This window comes from Pristiophorus japonicus, chromosome 3 (assembly GCF_044704955.1).
Source record: "Pristiophorus japonicus isolate sPriJap1 chromosome 3, sPriJap1.hap1, whole genome shotgun sequence".
Taxonomy (NCBI): domain Eukaryota; kingdom Metazoa; phylum Chordata; class Chondrichthyes; family Pristiophoridae; genus Pristiophorus; species Pristiophorus japonicus.
The window spans coordinates 115893493-115915892 of NC_091979.1; the positions used below are offsets into that span (position 1 = coordinate 115893493).

A 22400-nucleotide genomic window follows, 5' to 3' on the forward strand; every position below is an offset into this window, starting at 1 on the left:
ATGCGCACTTACCAGAACCTGCTGTGCTCACCAGCGATCCCGGTCCTGAGGCCTCCACTCACTGCGCGTCGGAGCACGTGCACGTCGGGATGTCCGTAGAGCTGGAGCTGCAGTCACACAGCACTGGGCAGCCAATGAAGATAAATTATTTTCTCATTCGTAATAATGGGAACTCCGTAAGTTGGAATTCACATTTTTATGATTGAGCTATCCCCCCAAACACCCAAAACACGAATAAAAAATAGAAAAAATACACCACATATTTAACATTAATTTAAATTAAAGTTATTTATGTCTTATAAAAAGTATATATTTTCCCGGTTTTTTAAAAAAGTTTTTTAAATTATGGTTTAAAATAAACTTACCATAGTGGGGAGGGTTTTTAAACAACAAAATATGTTTTTTTAATATTATTTTATTATGTTTTTGTGTGTTTTAAAACTCTTACGCCTGTAAAAGTAGGCTATGCGCAAGAGTTTTCAGGATATTTGCTGGGCACGATATGGGTAAATACCACAATCTTGCCCATGCAAATGTCCTCGCTCCCGAGATGTGGAGGATCTGTCAAGCCAGAAACTTGACAGATCGGAAAAGCCGGTTTTCAGCGCATGCGCATTGTGCACTGAAAACCGGCTTTTGCGATGCTTTCCCGGGTTCATACACACTCCGTACGGTTTTTCTAATCGGTCATCATTCAGATAATATTCTGCCTTCCTGTTTTTGCCACCAAAGTGGATGAGCTCACATTTATCTACATTATACTGCATCTTCCATGCATTTGCCCACTCATCTAACCTGTCCAAGTCACCCTGCAGCCTCTTAGCATCCTCCTCACAACTCACACTGCCACCCAGCTTAGTGTCATCTGCAAACTTGGAGGTATTACATTCAATTCCTTCGTCTAAATCATTAATGTATATTGTAAATAGCTGGGGTCCCAGCACTGAATCTTGCGGTACCCCACTAGTCACTGCCTGCCATTCTGAAAAGGACCCGTTTATTCCTATTCTTTGCTTCCTGTCTGCCAACCAGTTCTCTATCCACGTCAAACATTACCCCCAATACCATGTGCTTTAATTTTGCACACTAATCTCTTGTGTGGGACCTTGTCAAAGCCTTTTGAAAGTCCAAAAACACCACATCCACTGGTTCTCTCCTGTCCACTCTACTAGTTACATCCTCAAAAAACTCTAGAAGATTTGTCAAGCTTGATTTCCCTTTCATAAATCCATGCTGACTTGGACCGATCCTGTCACTGCTTTCCAAATGCGCTGCTATTACATCTTTAATAATTGATTCCAACATTTTCCCCACGACTGATGTCAGGCTAACCAGTCTATAATTCCCTGTTTTCTCTCTCCCTTCTTTTTTAAAAAGTGGTGTTAATGACCCAGAGTCTATAGTGTTATATATGTGGACTTGTATTTACTCTGTACAACCAGCAGAGGGCTCATCCCCTGGAGTCCCTAGGGATCCCATAATCCCTTGGGAGCACAGGTATTTAAGGAGGCTTCGCTGGTTGGAGAGGCACTCTGGAGACCTGCAATAAAAGATAAAGGTCACACTTTACTTTGAGCTCACAGTGTTCAGTTTGACTCTTTCTCCATACACTACAACTGGCGATGAGATACAGATAGCGAACCCAAAGATGCAGAGAACAGTTGGCATCCTGGAAAAATTTTTGGAGGGAGATGATTGGGAAACTTTTATGGAGTGACTCGACTAATACTTCGTGGCCAACGAGCTAGATGGGGAAGAGAGCACTGCCAAACGAAGTGCGACCCTCCTCACCGTCTGTGGGGCACCAACGTATGGCCTCATGAAGAATATGCTTACTCCAGTGAAACCCACGGAGAAATCGTACGATGATTTGTGCACACTGGTCCGATAGCATTTGAACCTGAAGGAAAGCGTTCTGATGGCGAGGTACCGGTTCGACACCGACAAAAGGTCTGAAGTCCAGGAAGTGGTGAGTTATGTCGCCGAGCCAGGCTAACCAGTCTATAATTCCCTGTTTTCTCTCTCCCTCCTTTTTTAAAAAGTGGGGTTACATTAGCTACCCTCCAATCCATAGGAACTCATCCAGAGTCTATAGAATGTTGGAAAATGACCACCAATGCATCCACTATTTCTAGGGCCACTTCCTTAAGTACTCTGGGATGCAGACTATCAGGTCCTGAGGACTTATCAGCCTTCAGTCCCATCAATTTCCCTAACACAATTTCTTGCCTAATAAGGATTTCCTTCAGTTCTCCTTCTCACTAAACCCTCGGTTCCCTAGTATTTCCGGAAGGTTATTTGTGTCTTCCTTCGTGAAGACAGAACCAAAGTATTTGTTCAATTGGTCTGCCATTTCTTTGTTCCCAATTATAAATTCACCTGAGTCCGACTGCAAGGGACCTACATTTGTCTTCACTAATCTTTTTCTCTTCCCATATCTATAGAAGCTTTTGCAATACAATTTCTCGCAACCTTTTATTCTATATTACTTTTTCTTTATTATCTCTAACTAAATTCCTTTTATTCCCAATGCCTAAAGATACCATTACAAAAATATATTTTCCATTATACCATCTAATCTTTGTTTTATTAAACACTATGTGGGCTAGATTTTCGCCGACTTTGCGACCGGATTTTCGCCACAATTCGACCCTCCGCTGCGAAAACCCAGTCGGCGGGATCCTCGGGTACCTCTTTGCGGCGGCGCTTTCAAGTACCGCTGCGGAGAGGTGCGCCAACATGAAACGATATGCAATGCCATGGATTGCATTACCATCGTACTTTTGGCACTCTCCGCCACGCCCAGAATACCGATAGGGTCAAACCTGTCAGTGCAGCCCTGCCAGCAGCAGTAAGTATGAAGACCTGCAAAAAAGCTAAGTTAAAATTTTAATTTTAAAATTATTTTTCAGCGATTTAGTAAGTAAGGGTTTTGTGAATGTTTTGTGAATATGTTTTGAATGTATTTTGCAATTGTTTCCACGCCCCCCCCCCCCCCGCACCGCTCTCTCGCAGCACTACCTGCCTTGGACTAAAGTTGCTGAAACTCGCGGTTTGCGCCGTGAATCCTTGTGCAACGCCAACTTTACCATCGCAGACATAAAGCTGAAAGTTAGGCCTAAAAATGGTAGCGCAGCGAAAATGGTAAAGTTTTTGCCAAAAACCAAAAATCCAGCCTATATGTGCAAATATGCACACAACCATGAAATTTGAGCATGAAAACATCGGACACTCCCAAAATTTTATAATGAAAATGCTATTTGACTTAGTTAATCACTATATATCAGTGGCTCTAATAATATATTACATAGTACACAGGATAAAACAGCATATAATCAAAGTGATCGTAAGTGGCATCACAGAAGATTTACTGGTAATATATTAAAAATCTGGCATATGGTGTATACCTCCCAAGTGTAAAACTTACTTACTGTTACAATATTTCCAAAATTGCAGCAACGTACTGAATGTATTTATCAAATGCAAAGAAAGTAGCTTGAAAATTACAAATCAGAAACTGCTGAGGACATAAGAAAACAATTAATCTTTAACAACCAGCCAGGAGAACCTGCAAATCAATAAAATTTCCATCATTTTGTCCATCATTTTTCCATTCAGTAAACTAATAAAGTTTTAAACAAAATAAAGAATGACATATTTCATGTTAACATTATTTAATTTACTCAGAATTATCTTCTGTCATTTATACTACAAAGCCTCAGTCTTTATTAAAAGCCTACGCTTGCCATTAATATTTTTCACACAGCGATCAGCCTGTGGCATGTTGCAATGTGCAAATTTCCTAACATGCATCAGAATGATTCTCTGCATGTTACTTGAAATTGCTCAGGCGCAACATCCCGAATCCGGAACTCCGAAAACCGGAATTGTCTGAAAACCGGACATTTCAGCAAGCGGCGAGAAGCCGAGGATGGGCGGGCGGTGAGTTCCAAAATCCAGCAAAACTTGAAATCTGGCACAAACTTGGTCCGTGGCGGGGTCCAAAATCCAGCAAAATCCAAAATCCAACACGGATTCGGTCCTGAGGATTCTAGATTTCAGACTATTGATTTTCTTATCTGAAATCCGGAAAAATCCAAAAACTGGCACGCACTCAGTCCCGAGGATTCTGGATTTCAGACGTTGTACCTGTATGATATAACAGGATTTTTGAGCTACTTTCTTTTTCCAGTTTTTAAAAAACTGAGCTGAGGAATAAATGTAAACAAGCTTTATTTGTGAGTCAACCATGACTTTGTGGTAGCATTCTTGCCTCCGAGCCAGAAGGTTGTGGCTGCAAGTCCCACTCCAGGGTCTTGAGCATATAATCTAGTCTGAACAACATCTACTTTCTGCTGCTCGCCTCCTCAACCAGAACCTCCAGAGCCCTTGTTGCACTAATGCCACCTGCTGCACTCAGCAATGACCACGAGGCATACAAATTCAGGGCCACGTGACCTCGAGCCACAAGTAATTCAATGTGTGGCCTGATGTCGGGTTGCAGTTCATTGAATCATAGAAATTTACGGCACAAAAGGAGACCACTCAACCCATCGTGTCAGTGCTGGCCGAAGAAGAGCTATCTGGCCTAATCCCACTTTCCAGCTCTTGGTACCAAGGCCTTGTAGGTTACTACACTTCAAGAGCATAATCCAAGTACTTTTTAAAATGTGATGAGGATTTCTGCCTCTACCATCCTTTCAGGTAGTGAGCTCCAGACCCCCAGCACTCTCTGAGTACATAAAGTTCTCCTCAACTCCCCTCTATTCCTTCTACCAAGTACTTTAAATCCATGCCTCCTGATTATTGACTTCCCTGCTGAGGGAAATAAGAACATAAGAACAGAAGAAATAGGAGTAGGTGTAAGCCATTCGGCCTTTCGAGCCTGCTCATGGCTGATCTTCTACCTCAACACTTTCCTGCACTATCCCAATATCCCTTGATTGCCTTACTATCTAAAAATCTATCGATCTCTGTCTTAAATATACTCAACGACTGACACTCCGCAGCCCTCCAGGGTAGAGAATTCCAAAGATTCCCCCTCTGAGTGAAGAAATTTCTCTCATCTCAGTCCTAAATGACCAACCCCTTATTCTGAGGCTGTGACCCCTGGTACGAGACTCCCCAGCCGAGGGAAACATCCTCACTGCATCTACCCCGTTAAGCCCTGTAAGAATTTTGCATGTTTCAATGAGACCACCTCTCATTCTTCTAAATTCTGGAGAATATAGGCCTAGTCTACTCAATCTCTCCTCAGATGACAATCCTTCCATTCCAGGAATCAGTCTGGTGAACTTTCATTGCACTCCCTCTATGGCAAGTACATCCTTCCTTAGTCAAGGAGACCAAAACTGTACACAATACTCCAGGTGCGGTCTCACCGGGGCCCTATATAATTGCAATAAAATGCCTTTACTCTTATACTCAAATCTTCTTGTACTAAAGGCCAACATACCACTTTCTTTCCTAATTCATCCTCCTATCCATTCTACCTAGGCCCCTCATAATTTTATACACCTCAATTAAGTCTCCCACAGCCTTCTCTATTCCAACGCCAGCCTATCCAATCTTCCCTCATAGATAGAATTCGCCAGTCTTGGCAACATCCTCATAACTCTCCTCTGTACTCTCTCTAATGCAATCACATCTTTCTGTGGTGACCAGAATTGTACGCAGTAGTCTAGCTGTGGCCTAACTAGTATTTTATATAGTTCAAGCATAACCTCCCTGTTCTTATAGTCTGTACCTTGACTAATAAAGGAAAGTATCCCGTATGCCTTCTTATCTACCTGTCCTGCTATCTTCAAGGATCTGCGGACATTCACTCCAAGGTATCTCTGTTCCTCTACATTCTCAGTATCCTACCATTTATTGTGTATTCCCTTGCCTTGTTAGCCCTCCCCAAATTCATTACTTCACACTTCTGCAGATTGAATTCCATTGGCTACTTTTCTGCCCGCCTGACTAGTCCATTGATATCTTTCCTGCAGTCTACAGCTTTCTTCCTCACTATCAACCACACGACCAATTTTTGTATCATCTGAAAACTTCTTAATCATGCCCCCTACGTTGAAGTGTACCACAAAAAACAAGGGACCTAGTACTGAGTCCTGAAACAGCCTTCCAATCATAAAAACACCAGTCAACCATTACCCTTTGCTTTCTGCTACTGAGCCAATTTTGGATCCAACTTGCTACTTTCCCTTGGATTCCAGAGGCTTTTACTTTTCTGACCAGTCTATGGGACCTTGTCAAAAGCCTTGCTAAAATCCATGTCGACTACATCAAACTCTCTAACCTCACTGACCCGCCTTGTTACCTCCTCAAAAAACGATCTTCCCTTAACAAATCCTTGATTAATCTGTGTCTTTGTAAATGACAATTAATACTGTCCCACAGAATTTTTTCCAATAATTAGCCTACCATCAAGGGGAGATGGTTAGACTCTCACTTGTTGGAGATGCTCATTGCCTGGCACTTGTGTGACATTAATGTTACTTGCCACCTATCGGTCCAAGCCTGATTGTCGTCTAGGTCTTTCTGCAGGCAGGCATGGACTGCTTTATTTGCTGAGGAGTTGTGAATTGAACTGAACACTGTTCAATCATCAGTGAACATCCCCACTTCTGACCTTATGATGGAGGAAAGGTCATTGATGAAGCAGCTGAAGATGGGTGCATCTAGGACACTGCTCTGAGGATTACAGAGATAGGGAGGGATGAGAATTTTAAAGTTGAGGCATTGCTTAACTGGGAGCACTGGGGTGAAGGGTGAATGGGAGTTGGTGCGAGTTAGGACACGGGCAGCAGAGTTTTGGATGACCTCAAATTTACGGATGAAAAGAAACGTAAGAGGCTGGCCAGGCATACTTTGAAATAGTCAAGTCTAGAGGCAACAAAGGCTTGGATGAGGGTTTCAGCAGCGGATGAGTGAGGCAGGGGCAAAATCGGGCGATGTTCCAGAGGTGGAAATAGGTGGTCTTAGCAAAGGTGGGGACATGTGGTCGGAAGCTCATCTCGGGGTCAAATACGACACCAAGGTTGCAAACAGTCTGGTTCAGCCTCAGACAGTTGCCAGGGAGAGGGATGGTGTCTATGGCTATTGAACAGAGTTTGTGACAGGGACTGAAGACAATGGCTTTGTTCTTTCCAACAGGCGGTATAGCTCTGTCACAGCCTCCCTGGTAAGCGGAGCTGCCAGACACAGTGCTCCCCAGTTAAGCACAATGTTCTTTTCCTGTGTGTTATGTATTTAACCCCTTGTACCCTGCATCACACCTGTCCACCAGAGGGCCTACCTGTCGGAGTCCCAAGGGATCCCAGCATCCCTTGGGAGCACAGTATATAAGCAGGTCACCCACGAGGTACCTGCACTCTGGAACTACAATAAAAGGAGCTAAGGTCACACTTGCTCATTACACACAGTACTCGGTCTGACCATTTATTATGAGTATAACACTGTGCACTCATGTAGTGCAAGGTCTCCTTTGCCCTACCATCCTTCATCCTCTTCTCCCAGCAGTTGCCGATCTCTGCGCTCTAACCTGCTGCTCTTCCTCCTCCTCTTCATCAATGGCAGCACACCCATATTGGAACAGTATAAGTTTTTGCAGAAGCCCTGTGCAGGGACTGTCTTGCTGCTCTAAAAAGTCACTGTCTAACATTTTTAAACACAGTGAGAGTAGCCAATGGAGCAAAAAAAGACCCAAGAATCCATTAGTAGTTTAGAAAGACTAACCACAGACTTACCGGAATGTAGCAGAGAATACCTTTAAATAACACGGATGCAGCCTCCTTCCTGACTGTTGGTGCCAAGGATTAGTGGATGGGTTTTAGTGGATGGATTTAAGAATAATGTATCCAGCGCTTCTATTATTCAATATGGCAGAAGGGTCCTTAACTGGCACAGGATCCTAATTTTACTATATTCTTGAGGCCCTCTATGCTTTTACGTGGCCACTGTGGACAACTAAATGTAGCTTAATGCAATATGTTAACAAGCTCACTACTGGGGTAACTGGTGTGGGAGTTCGCGACCCAAAATTCACATGCCCAACAACAATTTGACGCCTGAAAATCAGGCAAACGCAAGTTGAATTTCTCCTTCTGTGCTGAAAACTTCTATGGTACTAACCAACCAAAAATACTTGCTTCAATATCTCCAGGCAGCTCTCCTGTGAGTGTCTTAAATTCTCTCTCCTACCTACCCTACACTGCCAGACATGCATACTATCCATCACTTGCCCTTCCTCAGCATTGCCAAATCAACAGGATCCCCTCATTTCAGTATTCAATGGAATAGCTTTATCTCATTATTTTTCAAATATTTCCATATGTTAAGTTTATTGAAATATTTGTGTGTTGTTATCCTTGTACTTGAGGGAACTGCAATGACCGATAAATAATAAAATGTCTCAGATCAATTAGTGAGAACACAGAATGCTTGGAGAAGCTGACTGAAGTAACAAAAAAAAAGCCACAGACTTCTTGTAGTTCAGCACATGCCCCAGCAACTTGGTTTTAGGATGTTTTAGGACAACGCCTGCATCTATGCACATATAGAGGCTGAACTCCAAGTCATAGTCAACGTATTTACTGAGGGGTACGAAAGCATAGGCCTTACGCTAAACATCCATAAGACAAAGGTCCTCCACCAACCTGTCTCCACCGCACACCACTGCCCCCCAGTCATCAAGATCCACAGTGCGGCCCTGGATAACATGGACCATTTCCCATACCTCTGGAGCCTCTTATCAATAAGAGCAGACATTGACGACGAGATTCAACACCTCCTCCAGTGCGTCAGTGCAGCCTTCGGCTGCCTGAGGAAAAGAGTGTTTGAAGACCAGGCCCTCAAATCTGCCACCAAGCTCATGGTCTACAGGGCTATAGTAATACCCGCCCTGCTGTATGACTCAAGTTGCTGGAGAAATACGACCAATGATGTCTCTGCAAGATCCTGCAAATCTCCTGGGAGGACAGACGCACCAATGTTAGCGTCCTCAACCAGGCCAACATCCACAGCATTGAAGCACTGACCACACGTGATCAGCTCCGCTGGGCAGGCCACACTGTTCGCATTCCAGAAATGAGACTTCCAAAGCAAGCAATCTACTCTGAACTCCTTCACGGCAAATGAGCCAAAGGTGGGCAGAGGAAACGTTACAAGGACACCCTCAAAACCACCCTGATAAAGTGCAACATCCCACTGACACCTGGGAGTCCCTGGCCAAAGACCGCTCTAAGTGGAGGATGCTATGTATGCAACCCTATGTAACCAGCATTCTACCGCCAACAGAGGGCGTACCTTTTGGAGTCCCAAGCATCCCTTGGGAGCACTGTATATAAGCAGGCCTCCCATGCTGTACCAACACTCTGTAGTTAGAATAAAGAGACTAAGGTCATACTTACTCACGTCTACAGTACTCAGTCATGTTAATTTATTATGGACGTAAAAACTGGTGACGAGATAACAAACCATCACGGGAAAGTGCAGAGAACTGTTGGTATCCTGGAGAAATTCTCAGAAAGGGACGATTGGGAGACCTTCGGGGAGCAACTCGACCAATACTTGGTGGCCAACGAGCTGGAAGGGAGTGTGAACGCTGCCAAACGAACGGTGATTCTCCTCACCGTCTGCGGGACAACAACTTATGGCCTCATGAAGAATCTTCTTGTTCCGGTGAATCCAACAACCAAATCGTACGAAGAACTGTGTACGCTGGTCCGGGAGCACCTAAATCCGAAGGAGAGCGTTCTGATGGCAAGGTATCGATTTTACACGTGTCAACGGTCTGAAGGCCAGGAAGTGGCGAGCTATGTCACCGAACTAAGGCGCCTTGTAGGGCATTGTGAATTTGATGGACTCCTGGAGCAAATGCTAAGAGACTTTTTTGTGCTTGGCATTGGCCATGAGGTTATCCTTCGCAAACTATTGACTGTTGAAACACCGAACCTGAGCAAAGCCATAACGATAGCCCAGGAATTTATGTCCACCAGCGATAACACCAAACAAATTTCGCAGCATAAAGAGGTTTCGGCAAGTACTGTACACAAAGTAACTTCGTTTTCAGGCAGCAATGCATATGGCAGAACATATACGCCTGCAGTTGCATGACCTCAGATGACTCAGAGTCCACCATCAAGCATTAATACGAGGAGGCAGTTAATACCTTGTTGGCGCTGTGGAGGTGATCATCGAGCCCATCAATGCCGCTTCAAACACTATGCGTGCAATGGCTGTGGAATAATGGGATACCTCTGGCGAAGGTGCAGACGAGCTGCAAACCCTGCAAACCACCACGTTACAGAGGAAGACCGATCCATGGTGGATCAAACTGAACTAGGGACTCAAACCGAGGAGGCAGTACACACCTTCACCATGAAATGTCCACCGATCATGTTAAAAGTTGAACTGAACGGAATTGCAATATCCATGGAATTGGACACAGGTGCGAGTCAGTCCATCATGAGCAAAAAGGCCTTCGACAGGCTGTGGTGCAACAAGGCACACAGGCCCAAGCTGAGCCCCATTCACACCAAGCTGACAACTTATACTAAAGAGCTAATCCCTGTAATTGGCAGCGCAGCAGTAAAAGTCTCCTATGATGGAGCAGTGCACGAACTCCCACTATGGATTGTACCAGGAGATGGCCCCACACTGTTCGGCAGAAGCTGGCTGGGAAAAATCCGCTGGACCTGGGACGATATCCGAGCACTTTTATCCGTCGACGACGCCTCATGTGCCCAGGTTCTGAGCAAGTTTCTGTCATTGTTTGAGCCAGGCATCGGAAGTTTCTCGGGGGCGAAGGTGCAGATCCATTTGATTCCCGGTACACGACCCATTCACCAAAAGGCACAGGTGATGCCACATATGATGAGAGAGAAAGTGGAGATCGAGCTGGACAGGCTGCAGCGAGAGGGCATCATCACACCGGTGGAGTTCAACGAGTGGGCCAGTCCCATTGTTCCGGTTCTCAAGGGCGATGGCACGGTCAGAATTTGCGGGGACTATAAAGTAACAATGAACTGTTTTTCACTGCAGGATCAGTACCCGCTACCAAAGGCAGACAACCTATTTGCGATGCTGGCAGGAGGAAAGACGTTCACCAAGTTGGACCTGACCTCGGCCTACATGATGCAGGAGCTGGCGGAACCTTCGAAAGACCTCACCCGCATCAACACGCACAAAGGTCTTTTCATCTACAATAGATGCCCGTTTGGGATTCAATCGGCCGCAGCTATTTTTCAAAGGAACATGGAGAGTCTGCTAAAGTAGTTTCTGCAAACCGTGGTTTTGCAGGACAACATACTGGTCACAGGTCGGGACACCATCGAACACTTGAAGAACCTGGAAGAGGTTCTAGGTCGGCGAGATCGTGTGGGACTCAGGTTGAAATGCTCGAAGTGTGTTTTCCTGGCGCCAGAGCTCGAGTTCTTAGGGAAAAGAATCGCGGCAGACGGCATCAGACTCACCGACACCAAGACGGAGACCATCAAGAACGTGCCGAGACCACAGAATGTGACGGGGCTGTGGTCGTTCCTGGGACTCCTCAATTATTTGATAATTTCCTACCCGGGTTAAGCACCTTGCTAGAACCCCTACACATGTTGCTACGCTAGGGAGATGATTGGGTATGGGGGAAATCACAAGAGATAGCTTATGAGAAAGCCCGAAATCTGTTATGTTCCAACAAACTGCTTGTCCTGTATGATCCTTGTAAATGTTTAGTGCTAGCTTGTGATGTGTCTTCGTACGGGTCGGGTGTGTGTTACAACAAGCAAATGAATCGGGAACATTGCAACTGGTCGCTTATGCGTCCAGGAGCTTGTCCAAGGCCGAAAGGGCCCACAGCATCATTGAAAAAGAAGCTCTGACATGCGCTAATGAGGTAAAAAAAATGCATCAGTATCTGTTTCGGCTTAAGTTCGAGTTAGAAACTGACCTTAAGCTGCTCATATCACTATTCTCAGAGAGCAAAGATATCAATACCAATGCCTCTGCTCGCATCCAAAGATGCGTGCTCACGCAGTCTGCATATAACTATGTAATTCGCCACAGGCCAGGCACAGAGAACTGCGCTGATGCCCTCAGTCGGCTACCTTTGCCCACCACCGGGGTGAAAATGGCACAGCCTGCTCTTGGTGATGGATGCATTTGAAAACGAAAAGTCACCCGTTATGGCCCGCCAGATCAGGACCTGGACCAGCCAGGATCTTTTACTGTTCCTTGTAAAAAAACTATGTCCTCCATGGGAGCTGGTCCAGCGTCTCAGTGGAGATGCATGAAGAGATCAAGCCGTTCCAGCTGCGTAAAGGCGAAATGTCCATACAGGCGGACTATCTTTTGTCGGGTAATTGCGTGGTTTTGCCGAAGAAAGGCTGGGAAACGTTCATATACGACCTACACAGTACCCACCCAGGCATAGTAATGATGAAAGCTATAGCCAGATCCCATATGTGGTGGCCCGGCATCAATTCAGATTTGGAGTCTTGCGTGCACCAATGCAACACTTGCTCTCAACTGAGCAATGCACCCAGGGAGGCACTGCTAAGTTTGTGGTCATGGCCCTCCAAACCGTGGTCTAGGATCCACGTTGACTTCGCTGGCCCGTTTCTAGGCAAAATGTTCTTGGTTGTTGTGGATGCTTATTCTAAGTGGATTGAGTATGTAATGTCTGCAAGCACGTCCACTGCCACCATCGAAAACCTACGAGCCATGTTTGCCACGCAAGGCCTGCCTGATGTCCTTGTCAGCGACAACGGGCTGTGCTTCACCAGCACTGAATTCAAGGAATTCATGATCTGCAATGGGATCAAGCACGTCACATCTGCCCCATTCAAGCCTGCATCCAACGGCCAGGCAGAACGGGCAGTCCAAACCATCAAGCAAAGCTTGAAACGTATGTCAGAAGGCTCCCTACAGACCCGCCTGTCCCGAGTCCTGCTCAGCTACCGCACCAGACCCCACTCGCTCACCGGGGTTCCCCCAGCTGAGCTGCTCATGAAAAGGGCGTTCAAAACAAGGCTTTCTCTCATCCACCCTGATCTCCATGATCACGTCGAGGGCAGGCGGCATCAACAAAGCATGTACCATGATCGCGCAAATTTGTCACGCGATATTGAAGTCAATGTCCCTGTATTTGTACTCAACTGTGGACATGGTCCTAAATGGCTTGCTAGCACTGTCATAGCCAAAGAAGGGCGTCGGGGTGTTTCAGGTCAAACTAGCAAATGGACTAACTTGCAGAAAGCTTTTGGACCAAACCAAACTGCGATTCACAGACAGCCACGAGCAACCTGAAGAGGACACCACCAACTTCGACCCTCCGACACACACACACAAGTGGCAACCGACATCACAGTTGACCACGAAGCTGAACTCATCATCCCCAGCAGCCCAGCAAGGCCAGCTGCGTAGCAGCCCAGTGAAGAACCAACCAACTCACCTGCACCTGCATTTGTACCGAGACGATCGACTGGGGAGCGAAAAGCCCCAGATCGTCTCACGCTGTAAATAAGTGCACTATTGACTTTGGGAGGGAGTGATGTTGTGTATGTAACCCGATGTGACCAGCATTCTACCGCCAACAGAGGGCGTACCTGTTGGAGTCCCAAGGGATCCCAGCATCCGTTGGGGGCACTGTATATAAGCAGGCCTCCCAAGCCGTACCAACACTCTGGAGTCAGAATAAAGACTAAGGTCACACTTACTCATGTCTACAGTACTCAATCACGTTACTTTATTATGGATGTAAAAGAGGAAGTGCATCCAGGAGGGCACCCAGCACCTCGAATCTCATTGCCGAGAGCATGCAGAAACCAAGCGCAAGCAGCGGAAAGAGCATGCAGCAAACCAGTCCCACCCTCCCTTTCCCTTAACGACTATCTGTCCTATTTGCAACAGGGACTGTGGTTCTCGTATTGGACTGTTCAACCACCTACGGACTCATTTTTAGCATGCAAGCAAGTCTTCCTCGATTCCAAGGGACTGCCTATGATGATGATGATTTAGGATGTATTTAATTTTCTGCGTATAAGAAGTACAGCAGGCAGCAACACCCTCAGTCAGTGTTTCACTATATCAAGAAGCATTAGTAAGTTTCTCTACTAGTATTGTATGCAATGTTTTTTTTTAAAAAGATTGATTCATAATCCGGAGATGGAACTGGCATAACTCACGTCTGGTTTAAATTCCCCCAAAATTTTCCTTCAATCATTATTTAGCAAACTACGTTCACTGCCGAAAGGATTTTTTATGCAAAACTTGCAACAAATCTTGCTACGTATGATAAAATTAGAAATTCATGGGATATATCATATATCATGCCACACTAAATTATTTGCGCTAGTTATAATCTTATAGGGCACTAAGACTGGCCACATTTCTCAAATTTATGGAGAATTGAGATTTTTTGCAGGGAATATGCCCTCAAGTCTTGGTGGGCCTCATCAGGTTTACTGAGTTACATGACTTTAGATTGAACTGAGTTCAGGAGAGAGGGGAGTTGTCTCTGTATCAATCAAACAGGTCTACAATATTTCATTGCTAGGCGGATATATGATCTGTAAAAGATGAAGTTGCCAATGGTGACAAGTAGAGCCAAGCATTAAAGAGGATTTCTGCTCTTCTACCAGCTTTTCCAGCCACCCTTGCCATTTGTTTTCCCCAGCTTAGATCAGATGTAGTTACAAAGACAAGAAGTTAAATGCTTGTTACTTGAGAATTTACAGTACCTGCGATTACAGTGGTAAATCCTGCTAAGTGACAATAACACCAGAATTATCTTTAAGACCAAAGTTTTCTGATGAGCAATAAGTATGCTAAAACATCTCTGCAGACAATCCCATTACTTATTGGTTCAATAATGCCCGCCCCACCGTGAAGTTATTATTTGGGGGCCGATAAACTATGCCCACCAGTGACTTTTTCCCCTTACTATCTCTAATCTCCACCCACAATGATTCAACATTTTGTTCATTAGAACCAATATCGTCTCTCACAACTGCCCTGATATCATCCTTTATTAACAGAGCTACCCCACCTCCTTTCCCTTCTTGTCTATCTTTCCAAATCGTCAGATACCCCTGTATGTTTAATTCCCAGTCTTAGTTACTCTGCAACCATGTTTCTGTAATGGCCACCAAATCATACCCATTTGTAATGAATTGTGCCATCAACTCATTCAATTTATTTCGAATGCTGCGTGCGTTTAGGTAGAGTGTTTTAATCCTAGTTTTTAAACCATGATTTCTAGTTTTGACCCCTCCTGCAGCCCTTTTATATTCAGTGGCCCTTTTTGTTTTTTGCCTTGGGTTTCTCTGCCCTCCACTTTTACTCATCTCCTTTCTGTCTTTTGCTTTTGTCTCCTTTTTGTTTCCCTCTGTCTCCCTGCATTGGTTCCCATCCCCCTGCCATATTAGTTTAACTCCTCCCAACAGCACTAGCAAACACTCCCCCAAGGACATTGGTTCCGGTCCTGCCCAGGTGCAGACCGTCCGGTTTGTACTGGTCCCACCTCCCCCAGAACCTGTTCCAATGCCCCAGGAATTTGAATCCCTCCCTGCTGCACCACTGCTCAAGCCACGTATTCATCTGCGCTATCCTGCGATTCCTACTCTGACTAGCACGTGGCACTGGTAGCAATCCCGAGATTACTACTTTTGAGGTCCTACTTTTTGATTTAGCGCCTTAAATTCGTCTCGTAGGACTTCATCCCTTTTTTTTTTTTACCTATATCGTTGGTACCAATGTGCACCACGACAACTGGCTGTTCTCCCTCCCTTTTTAGAATGTCCTGCACCCACTCCGAGACATCCTTGACCCTTGCAGCAGGGAGGCAACATACCATCCTGGAGTCTCGGTTGTGGCCGCAGAAACGCCTATCTATTCCCCTTACAATTGAATCCCCTATCACTATCGCTCTCCCACTCTTTTTCCTGCCCTCCTGTACAACAGAGCCAGCCACGGTGCCATGAACTTGGCTGCTGCTGCCGTCCCCTGATGAGTCATCCCCCTCAACAGTACTCAAAGCAGTGTATCTGTTTTGCAGGGGGATGACCGCAGGGGACCCCTGCACTACCTTCCTTGCACTGCTCTTCCTGCTGGTCTTCCATTCCCTAGCTGGCTGTGACCCCTTCACCTGCGGTAAGACCAACTCACTACACGTGCTACTCATGTCATTCTCAGCATCGTGGACGCTCCAGAGTGAATCCACCCTCAGCTCCAAATCCGCAACGCGGTCCGTCAGGAGCTGGAGGCGGATACATTTCCCGCACACGTAGTCGTCAGGGACACCGGAAGCGTCCCTGAGTTCCCACATGGTACAGGAGGAGCATATCACATCACCGAGCTCTCCTGCTATGACTTAACCCTTAGATAAACTTAAATTGGCAACCAGCCGTGGATAACCAAGGAAATAAAGGAGAGTATCAAATCAAAGACCAATGCGTATAAGGTGGCCAAGGTTAGTGGGAAACTAGAAGATTGGGAAAATTTTAAACAACAGCAAAGAATGACTAAAAAAACAATAAAGAAAGGAAAGATAGATTACGAAGGTAAACTTGCGCAAAACATAAAAACAGATAGTAAAAGCTTTTACAGATATAGAAAACGGAAAAGAGTGACTAAAGTAAATGTTGGTCCCTTAGAAGATGAGAAGGGGGATTTAATAATGGGAAATGTGGACATGGCTGAGACCTTAAACAATTATTTTGCTTTGGTCTTCACAGTGGAAGACACAAAAACCATGCCAAAAATTGCTGGTCACAGAAATGTGGGAAGAGAGGACCTTGAGACAATCACTATCACTAGGGGGGTAGTGCTGGACAGGCTAATGGGACTCAAGGTAGACAAGTCCCCTGGTCCTGATGAAATGCATCCCAGGGTATTAAAAGAGATGGCGGAAGTTATAGCAGATGCATTCGTTATAATCTACCAAAATTCTCTGGACTCTGGGGAGGTACCAGCGGATTGGAAAGCAGTTAATGTAACGCCTCTGTTTAAAAAGGGGGGCAGACAAAAGGCAGGTAACTATAGGCCGGTTAGTTTAACATCTGTAGTGGGGAAAATGCTTGAAACTATCATTAAGGAAGAAATAGCGGGACATCTAGATAGGAATAGTGCAATCAAGCAGACGCAGCATGGATTCATGAAGGGGAATTCATGTTTAACTAATTTACTGGAATTCTTTGAGGATATAACGAGCATGGTGGATAGAGGTGTACCGATGGATGTGGTGTATTTAGATTTCCAAAAGGCATTCGATAAGGTGCCACACAAACGGTTACTGCAGAAGATAGAGGTATGCGGAGTCAGAGGAAATGTATTAGCATGGATAGAGAATTGGCTGGCGAACAGAAAGCAGAGAGTCGGGATAAATGGGTCCTTTTCAGGTTGGAAATCGGTGGTTAGTGGTGTGCCACAGGGATCGGTGCTGGGACCACAACTGTTTACAATATACATAGATGACCTGGAAGAGGGGACAGAGTGTAGTGTAACAAAATTTGCAGATGACACAAAGATTAGTGGGAAAGCAGGTTGTGTAGAGGACACAGAGAGGCTGCAAAGAGATTTAGATAGGTTAAGCGAATGGGCTAAGGTTTGGCAGATGGAATACAATGTCGGAAAGTGTGAGGTCATCCACCTTGGGAAAAAAAAACAGTAAAAGGGAATATTATTTGAATGGGGAGAAATTACAACATGCTGAGGTGCAGAGGGACCTGGGGGTCCTTGTGCATGAATCCCAAAAAGTTAGTTTGCAGGTGCAGCAGGTAATCAGGAAGGCGAATGGAATGTTGGCCTTCATTGCGAGAGGGATGGAGTACAAAAGCAGGGAGGTCCTGCTGCAACTGTATAGGGTATTGGTAAGGCCGCACCTGGAGTACTGCGTGCAGTTTTGGTCACTTTACTTAAGGAAGGATATACTAGCTTTGGAGGGGGTACAGAGACGATTCACGAGGCTGATTCCGGAGATGAGGGGGTTACCTTATGATGATAGATTGAGTAGACTGGGTCTTTACTCGTTGGACTTCAGAAGGATGAGGGGTGATCTTATAGAAACATTTAAAATAATGAAAGGGAAAGACAAGATAGAGGCGGAGAGGTTGTTTCCTCTGGTCGGGGAGACTAGAACTAGGGGGCACAGCCTCAAAATACGGGGGAGCCAATTTAAAACCGAGTTGAGAAGGAATTTCTTCTCCCAGATGGTTGTGAATCTGTGGAATTCTCTGCCCAAGGAAGTAGTTGAGGCTAGCTCATTGAATGTATTCAAGTCACAGATAGATAGATTTTTAACCAATAAGGGAATTTAAGGGCTACGGGGAGCGGGCGGGTAAGTGGAGCTGTGTCCACGGCCAGATCAGCCATGATCTCATTGAATGGCGGAGCAGACTCGAGGGGCTAGATGGCCTACTCCTGTTCCTAATTCTTATGTTCTTATGTTCTTATGTTTATTGCTTTTTGGAAATGTGCAATGTATGGGTGTACATTGGTATAGAAATAGTATACAAACAGAAATTAATTTACAATAGGACTTTGAAGTGAAATACAAAATACACAAATATCATTGCAACAATATAAACAAACTCAACACTATCCAGTTGTGGAAATTAATCAGGTTATTAATATTCACAACTCAGATTTAGAAATATTGTACAATTACTGCTTGGGCTTCTAATAATTACTAATTCTAAATCTTATATTAACATAAATACTGTTTAGCGTATAAGCTGTCATTTCATGATCACAGAACATGACCATTTGTGTTCAGATGTAAATAGCAAACATTTTATAATAGCAACGCTAACGCTAAAGTGAAAACGTCATGTACCACTGCAAAGCAAGCTATAAAGAATGACTATATGGTCTGCAACCAATTACCAAGAGAGATTCATAACCTACCAGATTAAGCATAATTCACAGTGAAAGGGGAGGAAGCACTACTCCCATTTTATAAACTGGGATTTACATTATCAGATCCATTTAGAATTCATTACCATCAAACACATAATTGTTATCTCTGGACATCCCCTTCTTACAGAGTTTACAATTTCTTGGTTCACTGGAGCTTACCTCTAGCTTGTTAGCAGAACAAAAAATGTGAAATCATTTGGTTCAAAGCACTGAGCTAAAAGCTGATCTCACCTCAAACTGTACACATTTTCTTCTGATAACAGATACTTCATTGGACTGCAAAGGTGCCACTTCATGCTTTATAGTTAAAGCAATCTTTTTAAGGTTCTTCCACTTTTCTGGCAGCTCCTACAATATTTCAGATGAAGAAAATATGCATAATGTATTAGTCAAGCATACAAAATTATATTTGTGTAAATATTTTAGTTACACTCTATGGCTGGATGGTTTAGACAAGAAACAAACTCTCGATTCTTTTAATATGCATTTACACACATGATTTTCAAATAACCCTTAAAAAGTTGCATAAAACTATTGGAGTACTTCAACCTTCTGGCTTTTCAACACATTCAAAGTTTTAGAAGTTTGTTTAAAAATTTCAATGGCAGTAGATAATTTGCAAAGCATTAAAAATTTTCCATGACCAGCCTGTGTTTCTTTAAAATAATTTTAGCAGCTTTAATTTTTTTTCCAGTTTGTTTTCCATGTCCATCTGTTTACTTCAAGTTTCCTTTATTTGCCTCAAACCAAATATATTTTACTTCCACTTACTTTCCCTAAATTTCTAATGTTTAAACCTTTTTCCCCTTGCTTTTTATTGCCCATCTCCCTCCTTTGCCACTGATGAATGAATATCCAAAAGGGGACTGGGTTTATGTATTGGATAACAGACATTTCATTCACCTTTGAGAACTGGGTTTGAATCCAACAGTGAGATTCTTATTTGGAGCCAATGGACAATAAATAGTCTTCTCTCTGCTGACTATTGTCATCCTAACTGAAATGAGTTTGGGCAGGCAAGAACCAAGTTCCTAGTAGATGTCAATCCACTACAGAGTCAATGAACCAGCATCAATTGGTACCAAATAAGAATCGCACAGAGAGGGCATATGGTTGATAAGTGTGTCGAACGGAAATCTCGGTGTTGCAGAAGAATGTGCTCTTGAAGACTGAGGTAAGGTGAATTGTTTATGCAGTGCAGAGTGTTGTGTATGGTTTGGATGGCCACGACCACAGACTCAGCGGCGATTCCGCTGGTGCTTTGCTGAGCTGCATACAAGTGTTGCACTGATGCACACATGATTCCAGCTAAGAGTCAATTCCCGGCCACCACACGAGACCCTGGCGATAGCTTTCATCATTACAATGCCGGGATGTGTGCTATGTAACTCGCGTACAAATTTCTCTCTCCCTTTCTTGGGCATAACAACACGATTGCCCCACAGTATACAATCGGAATGAATAGACAGTTCATCTTTGCGACTAATGTAAAGTTTGGTCTCCTCACACATTTGCTTGGCTATGGCAGACCAATCAACTTTGAGGATGCAACTCTTCACCACCGATAAAATCGGGTCCTGGCTGGTCCAGGTCTTAACTTGTTGAGCCGTGACACGGGTTCCTTCACTCTCAAAAGCATCCATAACTAACAATAGGTCTGCCGGTTCTGGCGTTTCCACCTCCATCCAGTGTGGGCAACGGCAGATGGCTCAAAGCATCGGCACAATTCTTGGTGCCAGGTCGATTGAGAATCTCAGTGTCTATGGGATAATGTCAGCGCCCACCTCTGGATGCGAATGAAGCATTAGTATTGATACCTTTGTTTTCAGAGAACAGTGAAATAAGCGGCTTGTGATCTGTCTCCAGTTCAAACCGAAGACCAAACAGGTACTGATGCATCTTTTTAACCCCATACACACAGGCTGGTGCTTCTTTCTCTACCATGCTGTAGGCTCTTTCCACTTTAGACAAACTTTTTGAAGCATACGCGACTGGTTGAAGTTTACCCAACTCATTAGCTTGTTGGAGTACGCAACCAATTCCATATGACAAAGCATCACAGGCCAATACTAAACATTTACATGGGTCATAATGTACCAGCAGTTTGTTAGAGCAAAGCAGATTAGTGGCTTTCTCAAAAGCTCTGTCTTGAGACGCACCCCACACCCAGTTATTGTCTTTTCTTAGCAGCATGTGCAGTGGTTCTAATAAGGTGCTCAATTTAGCTAGGAAGTTACCGAAGTCGTTGAGTAGACCCAGGAATGAACGCAGCTCTGTCACGTTCTGCGGCTGGGGTACATTCTTGATGGCCTTGGTTTTCGCGTCTGTGGGCCTGATGCCGTCAGCAGCAATTTTCCTCCCCAGGAATTCAGCCTCTGGTGCCATGAAGATGCACTTCGAGCGTTCCAGTCTGAGTCCCACTTTGTCCAGACGGTGTAGAACCACTTCCAGGTTGTTCAGATCTTCCTCGGAGTCACGACCTGTGATCAGGATGTCACCTTGGAACACGACAGTTCTGGGAATGGACTTCAGTAGACTCTCCATATTCCTCTGAAATATTGCTACAGCTGAGCGAATTCCAAAAGGGCACCTGTGATAAATGAACAGTCCTTTATGCATGTTAATGCACGCAAGTCTCTTCAATGTCTCAACCAGCTCCTGTGTCACGTAGGCCGACATCAAGTCCAGTTTGGTGAACGACTTCCACCCCCACCCCCACCCCCCGGCTAGCATTGCAAACAAGTCATCAGCCTTCGGTAACGGGTACTGGTCCTGTTTCGAAACCCTGTTGATCGTAGCCTTGTAACCTCCAAAGATTCTGACTGTGCCATCACTTTTCAACACAGGAACAATGGGGCTGGCCCATTCATTAAATTCAACCGGTGATATGATCCCTTCACGCTGGAGTTTGTCCAGTGCGATTTCGACCTTCTCCCTCATCATAGACGGAACTGCCCGAGCTTTATGAAAGATGGGTCTTGCATCCGAGTCCACGTGGATCTGCACCTTGGCTCCCAATGACCTGGTTCAAACAACGAGGGGAACTTGTTCAGTACTTGGGCACATGTATCTTTCTCCCACGACAACGCCTTGATGGCGTTCCAATTGCATCTGATTTTTTCAAGCTAGTTCCTGCTGAACAGCATTGGGCCATTGCCTGGGACAATCCATAGTGGTAACTCGTGAACCGCACCGTCATACGACACTTTATTGTGGCACTGCCAATCACCGTTATGAGTTCTTTGGTGAACGTGCGCAACTTGGCATTGACTGGACCAGCCTGGGCCTCACAGCCTTAATATCCCACAGCTTGTCAAATGCCCTCTGGCTCATTATCGATTGACTCGCGCCCGTGTCCAGTTCCATCGATACCGGCACCCCATTAAATTTCACGTTGAACATTATCGGTTTGCTCTTAGTTAGCAACGAGTACAGTCCATACACATCCCCCTCTGGTATCTCGGATTGCATATCCGGATCCGCGCTCG

General features: G+C 44.8%; 1 protein-coding gene across 1 annotated transcript in view; it reads right to left on the minus strand.

The window, feature by feature from the left end:
* dnah9l (dynein, axonemal, heavy polypeptide 9 like) overlaps positions 1 to 22400 on the minus strand; it is a 668659-nt gene that overhangs the window by 485708 nt on the left and 160551 nt on the right. The window contains exon 19 of the mRNA XM_070873660.1: positions 19144 to 19260. Coding sequence (XP_070729761.1) covers positions 19144 to 19260 — 117 coding nt within the window. The remainder of the gene's footprint in view (positions 1 to 19143; positions 19261 to 22400) is intronic.